The 9,543-nt window shown below is 36.3% G+C and overlaps 1 protein-coding gene across 1 annotated transcript in view; it reads left to right on the top strand.

Moving 5' to 3' along the window:
- The first annotated feature begins 1,559 nt into the window (after nucleotides 1-1,559).
- Nucleotides 1,560-9,543, top strand: part of LOC119529633 (broad substrate specificity ATP-binding cassette transporter ABCG2-like) — a 42,452-nt gene continuing 34,468 nt past the window's right edge. The window contains exon 1 of the mRNA XM_037830229.1: nucleotides 1,560-1,777. Coding sequence (XP_037686157.1) covers nucleotides 1,575-1,777 — 203 coding nt within the window. The 5' untranslated portion in view covers nucleotides 1,560-1,574. The remainder of the gene's footprint in view (nucleotides 1,778-9,543) is intronic.

Genomic DNA, 9,543 nt, shown 5'->3' with positions numbered 1-9,543 from the left:
GCCACGTTATACAGTCCCAGCCTTTATCATCTATCTTTACCTCTGGTGTCATACATTCTCCTATCCCACCTCTTTCAGCTTTACTCACAGACGTCTTTGTTCAGTGTACTTACAATACCGTGCTACCATCACACAGTATTATGCTATCTATTTCTGAATCTATGCTATCAATCCTAAACATTCTATAGTCCTTCAGCATCAAATGGCTGATCTCTGCCCTCTTTCTATCTCCTGGTCGCCTGTGTTGTCAGCTTTTAACTCCCAAAGTTTGTTCATTAATGTCTGTTTATATTAGTGAGACCATACAGAATCTGTCCTTTTGTTTCTGGCTAACTTCACTCAACATAATGTCCTCAAGGTTCATCCACATTATTACATGATCCATGTCTTTGTTGTGTCTTACAGCTGCATAATATTCCATCATGTGTATATACCACAGTTTGTTTATCTACTCGTCCTTTGATGGACGTTTGGACTGTTTCCATCTCTTGACAATCGTGAATAATGCTGCAATAAACATTGGTTTACAAATGTCTGTTTGTGTCTTAAGTTTCAGTTCCTCTGAGTATATACCCAGCAATGGAATAGCTGGGTCATATGGCAAATCTATGTTTAGCTTCCTGAGGAACCTCCATACTGTCTTCCAGAGTGGTTGCACCATTCTACATTCCCACCAACAATGAATAAGTGTGCCTCTTTCTCCACATCCTCTCCAGCACTTGTCATTTTCTGTTTTTTGGATAATGGCCATTCTGGTAGGTGTGAGATGATATCTCATTGTGGTTTTGATTTACATTTCCTTAATAGCCAGTGAAGTTGAGCATTTTTTCATATGCTTTTGAGCCATTTGTATTTCCTCTTCAGAAAAATGTCTGTTCATGTCTTTTGCCCATTTTTTAATTGGATTGTTTGTCTTTCTGTTATTGAGATGCAGGATTCCTTTATATATTTGGGATATTAAAGCCTTATCTGATATGTGGTTTCCAAATATCATCTCCCATTGTGTCGGTTGCCTTTTTACTTTTCTGACGAAGTCCTTTGATGTACAAAAGTGTTTAATTTTGAGGAGATCCCATTTGTCTATTTGTTCTTTGGTTGCTCGTGCCTTGGGTGTGAGGTCTAAGAAAGCACCTCCTTTCACAAGATCTTTAAGATATTGCCCTACATTTTCTTCTAAGAGTTTTATGGTCTTGGTGCTAATGTTTAGGTCTTTGATCCACTTTGAGTTAATTTTGGTATAAGCATACCATGCTTTTCAAGCCCATAAGTCTAACTGCCTCCCACCCCCAAACTTGTCTTTTTACTGCTTAATGAGTTTTGGGTAATTTTCATTAGTCTTCCTATTTCCTTGTTAGGGCTGTAAACTTAATGTATTTCATTGACACTTAATTGGCATTATTAAGGTTCTAATCACAGTGATACCGGCTGCTCATTGGATATGAAGCTATTCATTGCAGCCCCGTATAAAACCTACTTGCTATAAATACATTGCTATCTAGTGTTCACAGTCTTATTTATCTGGACTATCAACTTATTGTTCCTTTTCTCTCGACAGATAGGCAGAAACTCTCCAAATGTCTTCCAGTAATGTCCAAGTTTTTATCCCAATGTCACAAAGAGACACCAATGGTCTCCCTGGGATGTCTTCCAACAACCTAAAGACATTTACTGAAGGCGCCGTGTTAAGTTTCCATAACATCTGCTATCAAGTAAAAGTGAAGAGCGGCTTTTTACTCAGTCGGAAAACAACTGAAAAAGAAATACTAAAGGATATCAAGTATGTGTATAAACTTTTTTTAACAGCTTTGTCAACATACAATTAAGTTCATTGGTTTTGCCTATTACAAATAAAGCTGCTGTGGACATTTGTGTGCAAGTCTTTTGTACAGACATATGGACACATGCTTTCATTTCTTTTAGCTAAAATAGGAATGAAATGGCTGGATCATGTGATGGGTGAAGGTTTAGCTTTTCATAGAACTGCCAAACTGTATTTAAAGTGATCGGATCAGATGCGTAAACTTATGTGAGAAACTAAACAATTGATGTGTCATTTAGATTTCCCTAGGGTAAACCTTGTGGGTTTAGTGGAAAGAAACCCAGCTATAAGATTTATTACTTCCTGCTCTTGGGGTATAATTGTAATCTCTCTAATTTGTGAAATAGATCTGCTGTTGGATCTTATGAGCCAGATACTTTTAGGTTCTAGCATACTTTATACTTTGTAGAGTAAGTGTCAGGAGGACAAAATGTCAAATTTTGTGAAAGTAGTTTGATATTCACACAAATTGTTTCAAATGAATGTTTATAGTAATTTGTAACTACTGTAATCTGTAACAATTGTAATCTGTAACAATTTGTAATCTGTAACAATTTACTTAACGTTTTCCCTCCGTTAATCAGAGAGGCAGAAATTAAATAAAGACAATTATAGTTTAGCCTAAGTGGTGCAATTGAAGTCCAAAATGATAAGAGAATTTAGGATCCAAGTCAATATGTTTAATTATGTTTCAAAGCACCAAGTATCTGATTTTCATTCTCTTCATCCAGCAACTAATCCTTCCTATGGTGGTAGTAGCAGCTTTGGCAGTAGAATGGGAAGGGAAATGAGTATTTATTTAGGACCTACTAGTTACCAGGTATCTCTTTTATTGATATAGCTGTTATGGTTCTTGTTATTGTTTTTCTGATTTCTAGAGAATTCTCTGATTCTTCCTTTCTGTGGGGTGGGGAGTGAATCTGGGTTTGCTCAGACAGCATGGCCTATGTGTTTTGTTTTATTCGTTTGTTTAACCAGGGAAATGATTACTCCTTGTCAAGACAGGCAAACATTTCTGGCTCTCCAAGGCTGAAGGAGGGATTAGAGAAGAGCCCTTTACTGCGTTGTGGCTGGAAACCCTTCTGGAATCAGCTGTTTCTCCTGTTTTCTTGCTGTTTTCTAGGGGACTGGGGACTTTTCTGTTAGTAGCAACCAACTCCTTCCAGAGGGCTAGAAAATGACAATATAGGGAAAGGTTTTTTGGATTTGAATGGATTTGATCCCCCATGGGGCTCTGAGGCTTGACTGGGTGTAGGTTAGGCCAGGCAGCGACTTTTACTAGTTGACAAGCCTTGACTGAGAGAGAAAGGAGAGGAATGGTGGATGCAAAGCTTTTATCTTTTGCTATGTGTCTAAATAGAATTGAATCACATTGAAAAGCTGACAAGTTTTTTGTGCAGCAAAAATATCAAGGAAATGTTGGTCACTTCAGATTTTGTAGAAGGTAAGAAATTATTTGAATATGTGCAGGCTGAATAGATTTAAAATGTGTAATGTGAGAAAATACATTTATCTTATGTTTTAAAGGTAGTAGATTAGTTACTCAGAAAAAAAAAACTATTATCTACTCACAGCTTCATGGCATTTTTATGATTGAGTGGTATGCATTTCAGCAATAGATGAATTCACCTTTCAGTGTGTCTCTAGGCTTATAAATAGCAGTAAAATCCTACAATTATGTCAATTATTTTACAGTTAAATGGACTTGCTGGCTCACATTTCTGTTTTTGGTATACATGAGAAAGGTCATTCTCTTTTGCTTTCAATTTCTAATCTCTCTTCTGGCCTCAGCCTACACTGAATTTCTGGTATGAAGGAGGGGATGCTCTCACTTATCTTATTCTTTACTATTGTTTGGCAGCACCACCACTATTCAAAATTGTAACCATTTTCCTAAAAATGGATGTAAATCATGATCTTTTTTCTTGAACCTTTTATAATTTTACTTCTAGAACCGTGTAACTATAACCTGATGTCTTTTATGGGATGGAAGAAGATAAAACAACATCTGATTTTCCTTCCCTTTGAGAAATCTTTCCATTATGCTTACCTTAACTCTAAATCCAGCATTTGAGCTTTCCATCCCCAATGCGGAAGATCTGTGGAAAAATCCATCCATTCTAATAGGCGTGTGGGTATGCTGTACTCTTCAAGGAAATTTATTTCCACTATTTGGGGAATTTTTAATTAATAATTTATTTTGAAATAATTTCAAACTTAAACCTTGCAGGAACATAACCCCTTCAGTCTGGTTCTCTGACCATTAATGTTTCACTCCATTTGCTCCATTGATACTAATGACACCCATTATCATTAATATTTTTCTGAACCATTTCAGACCAGGCTGTCCACATGATGCTCATTTTTCCTAACTACTTCAGTGCATAGTTTCCAGAAAGAAGGACCCTCTCCTATGTAACCACTCAGTTGTTTTCCAGAAGTGGCCCTAGGGAAGCACAGTCTGTGTCAGTGCAGTAGTAGAAACTCAGGCGCTGTCGGGAAACCATGCTTCTCTCATCATGTCTTTTCAGTGCCATCCTGTCCCACCACAGCCAATGGCGATCACCTGGTTGTGTTGGTGTCTGCCGTGTTTCTCCACCACAATGTCACCATTTCCCTCTTTGTAAATGATTAGTATTATGAGGGGAGATATTCTGATATTCCAAAATCCTATTCCTCTTTAAACTTCCATCCCCCTGATACCCTCAGCTTTAGCCTCCTTTAATGACTCCTGCCTGAATCAGCCATGACTATGATAGTTAACAAATGGTGATTTTTCTATTTTCATCACATCTCTAATGTGTATTAGTTTGCTTTCAACTAAAAGAAAAAACCTTCATTCATTTATCATTTTTCAGTCATTTATTCATTTTCAATATGGACTCATGGATTTGTATTTTATTCAATCAATTTTAATGCATTTAGTTATCTTGATACTCTTACTTTTCCCAGTTTGGTACATGGGAGCCCTTTCAAGGGTGTTCTGTGTTTTTTTGTCTAACTCTGTGATCTTCACATGTCCTTTTCCCCTCATTCTTTGAGTATTTCCTTGACACAGGAAGAATTTCCAGATTCATTGCGTGCTTACCCTCACCTAGACCTGGAATCAGCCAGTGTTCCTTTTAGCAGAGGATGGTATTTACAAACCAATATCCGGATGTTCGGAATGCTCATTGCTTCTAGGTCTTCTCAGTGGCCAAACCTAGGAAATATATGTACTTATATATGTACACACATGCATATGCGTAGTCATATTCATCTATAACTTTCTGTATCTATCTGTGTATATATAAAATCCATGAGTTCTCATCAATACCTCCAATTCCAGTCTGACACCTCATGGTTCTTTCCACCTTTCCATGTTTGGAAATACCTTCTCAAAAAGTGAAAAGCCTGACTCATTGTCCTTCAATGTTTACTTATTTACTCAGTCAGTTCCCTCATTCCTTAATATGAGCAATCTCACCATCCTCTGGCTGTGCTATTGGGGCTGGCAGTTGCTACTCCTTGACACAACACTTCCATCACTCTTGTACTGAGAAGACAAGAGAATATCTAATAGGAATGATTGACTTATTATTTGAACATGAAATAACAAGTAGGGAATGTGAAAAGATTTCTTTCCTGTCAGACTATCCCTAGTTTCATTAGTCTTTTCATAGTTCTCGGCATTTGTGTTTATTGAGAACATTTCTTGGTTTCCTTGGAAGTAATTCCCATTTATAAAAATGTAGAGATTCATTTTTTCAACGTATTTTAAATGCCGTCTAGGTACCTGGTATTGTGCAAGATGCTAGTGATATGGATATGTCCTCTGTTCTCAGAAACCGTATAGTCATACTGCGCTGTTCTACTGTAGTAGAGGGATTAGAAGATATTATAGAAGCCTCTAACCCTAACTGGGGGCCAAGGGGCAAGGGAATCAAGGAAGTGAAGTGTTTGTGTGTGGGTGTGTGTGTTTGTGTGTGTTGTTTGTGTAGGGGAGGGGTGTGGTGATGCTCCAAGCAGTGAGAATGACATTGACCTCTCTTGGCCATAAATAAAATGAGACCAAAGGATTAACCATTATCCACTAACATGTAACATGAACCCTATAGCTTAGTTTCATTTTGTGTATTCAATATTCAGTAGTCCACATAATGTAAATTACTGTGTTGCATGCTATGCAGGTGGATAGTAAAAAAAATATGACACACTTCTTATTGGTAAGGTTTTCCTTTTTTAAAAAAAATGCAATTTTATTGAGATATATTCACATAACATATAATCCTTCAAAGTGTACAGTTTTTCATGGTATCATCATATAGTTGTGCTTTGATCACCACAATCAAACTTTGAATATTTTCATTACTCCAAAAAATAAAATAAAAATTAGAATAAAAAAGAACATCCAAAACATTCCATTCCCCTCCTCCCCCCATTGTTCATTTACTTTTTTTTCACACCCATTCATTGTTTTTTTTTTAACTTTTATCAAAAAATTATACAGTAAACAGTAAAAAAAAACCCAACATTTCAAACAAAACCAAAACAATGGAATAAGAAAAAACAAATAAGCTGAAATAACTACATTGCTTCCAACATGATCCTACCCTACCCCATGAAAATAAACAGACATCCATTTTCTGGGTTTCTTCCCCAAACTAATTTTCTGAAATTTTCCACTATTAATTTAGGAGGAAAAGTCTCAGGCTTTTAAAAATGACATTACTTCTTCAAAAATGTTATCTAAGACAGAAATACTAAAATAGCTTAAAATGACCTATTCATTATTAGGTTAAAAGTTCTTCTTTTTTATTGGTAGGATTTTACAGTGTAGCGAGGGAAACCTACCTGCACAGAAATTCTGCCAGGCAGTGAATTGTGATAGGGAGTAGTAGACAGAGAGAGGGTAGGATGTGGAAACAAGAGAATTGCAGATCACAGACTAGGACAGATGTTAGCAAACATCATTTTCTGTCAGATGGTAAATATTTTCAGCTTTATGGACCATATTGTCTCTGTTGCCAACTACCCATTTGCCATCACAGCCGTATACCTACATATACTCGTACATAAATGAATGAGTATGACTGTGTTCCAATAAAACTTTATCTTCTTCCTTTCCAATTTGGATGCCTTTTATTTCTTTGTCTTGCCGGATTGCCCTGGCTAGCACTTCTAGCACAATGTTGAATAACAGTGGTGACAGCGGGCATCCTTGTCTCATTCCTGATCTTAGAGGGAAGGCTTTCAGTCTCTCACCATTGAGTACTATGCTGGCTGTTGGTTTTTCATATATGCTGTTTATCATATTGAGGAATTTCCCTTCATTCCTAAGTTGTTAAGTGTTTTTATCAAGATGGGATGTTGGATTTTGTTGAATGCTTTTTCAGCATCTATTGAGATGATCATTTGATTTTTATCTTTTGATTTGTTAATGTGTTGTATTACATTGATTGATTTCCTTATGTTGAACCATCCTTGCATGCCTGGAATGAACCCCACCTGGTCATGGTGTATGATTTTTTTAATGTGTCTTTGGATTTGATTTGCAAGTATTTTTTGAGAATCTTTGCATCTGTATTCATTAGGGAGATTGGCCTGTAGTTTTCCTTTCTTGTAGCATCTTTGCCTGGTTTGGGTATTAGATTGATGTTAGCTTCATAAAATGTGTTAGGTAGTGTTCCATTTTCCTCAATGTTTTGAAAGAGTTTAAGGAAGATTGGTGTCAGTTTTTGGAAAGTTTGGTAGAATTCCCCTGTGAAATTGGAACTCTTATTCATTGTTGGTGGTACTATATAACGGTACAGCCACTCTGGAAGACAGTCTGGTGGTTGCTTAGAAAACTAGATATAGATTTACCCTTCAATCCAGCAATCACACTTGTTGGTATATACCCAGAAGGTCTGAAAGCAGTGACATGAACAGATATCTGCACGCCAATGTTCATAGCAGCAATATTCACAATTGCCAAGAGATGGAAACAATCCAAATGTCCTTCAACAAATGAGTGGATAAATAAAATGTGGTATATACACACGATGGAATACTATGCAGCAGTAAGAAGGAACGATGTCATGAAACCTATGACAACATGGATGAACCTTGAAGACATAATGCTGAGCGAAATAAGCCAGGCACAAAGAGAGAAATACTACATGTTACCACTAATGTGAATACTGAAAAATGTAAAATAAATGTTTAATAATGTAGAATGTAGGGGACCTAGTGATAGATAGCAATTAGTGAAGGGGGAATGACAACCTATTAAGAACAGATAAGTTATTGTTGGTAAATTTAACGTTAAGGGAATGCTCAGGAATGACTATGGTTTGTTAATTTCTGGTGGGTATGGCAGGAACAAGTTCACAGAAATGTAATTATCTTAGGTTGTCTGTTTCTCTTATTCCTTTCCTAGGATATAGTCTGTATATTTTCTTGGGGTAGAATAGGAACATGATGGAAGTAATGTAGTTATTCTAGGATATTTGTTTTTCTTATTCCTTTGTTTTAGTTTTGTTTGAAATGTTTTTTTATTGTCTGTTTTTATAATTTTTTGATAAAGTTAATTTAAAAAAATAAAACAACTTTGTATAGTGAGCAGGTGGCCAGTTTTGGTTTGCAGATCCCTGGACTAGAATGTAAACTCCATAAGAGCTAGAACTTGTTGTTTTTTTTTGTTTTCAGCTCGTTCCCATGTCCTAGAGGGAGTGTCTTGTACATACACAGTAGACACTTAATAACTGTGTTAAACGATGGAACTGGAATAAATCACTTCCAAATTGGAACTCTTACATTTGTGATTTTTCATTATTGTTTTCTGTAAGGCTAGGGTTTAGTGGCAAAGTAACCCAACTCAGGGACCTGTAAAATTCTTCTTTGTCTTGGAATACTCACATTCCATTTTGGGTTAATTATTCAGGATGAATAGGTTTTCTGGAAAGGTTTTCCAACAGTGATGCCTTAGTCATATTCCTGGTCTTTTCAGAAGCAGTTATTATGTAGCGATTTATAAAGATTTTAAAGTTTACCCAATCACTGGAATTTCTTTTTACCCCGGAAGGAGAGATCACTGAAAGAATAAGAGAGTTTTCTGTTATACGGCTTCCTCCTGGTTTATCTAACTCTTATTATATTTATCTCATGTTTCAATGAGAGGCACCTCAGCTATGAGCAGGGTGAGGGGTACATTATATCTTAGCATCCACCAGCCATTTTACAATTGTGACAACAGAAAAAAGAGCATGTTCCTGGCAGAGGGGTGTATTTGATCTGTACAGCATTTATAAAGGTTGGACTTAGTCCACTGTTGCTTTTCCAAGTGCAGTCAGTAAATGCTGTGATCCTTTTGGATTTACGCACCATGGTACACTTGTGAAGTTTATATTTGTGAAGTTTATATTTCACTTATGGCTAATACATGGTTATAGGATTGACCTCTGTGACAGTTTCTGGGAATGAAATAGCCTTCCGCTTTCAAACTTCCATTTAGAGTAGATATTATTTTCTTTGTGGAAGAAACTTTGACCTACTTACCAGTTCCAAAGATGGATGGGCTTAGCAACAGTTTTGGTTTTTTTTTTTAACTTTATCAAAAAATTAAAAAACAAACAATAAAAAAAATTTCAACAAAACCAAAGCAAAGAAATAAGAACCAACAAATAACGTAAAATAACTACATTGCTTCCAACATGTTCCTGACATACCCCAAGAGAATTAACAAACCATAACCGAAGAAAGGA

This window comes from Choloepus didactylus, chromosome 3, assembly GCF_015220235.1.
Source record: "Choloepus didactylus isolate mChoDid1 chromosome 3, mChoDid1.pri, whole genome shotgun sequence".
Lineage (NCBI taxonomy): Eukaryota > Metazoa > Chordata > Mammalia > Pilosa > Megalonychidae > Choloepus > Choloepus didactylus.
The sequence above is the reverse complement of the archived record's forward strand: the minus strand, read 5'-3'. Positions and strand labels throughout refer to the sequence as shown.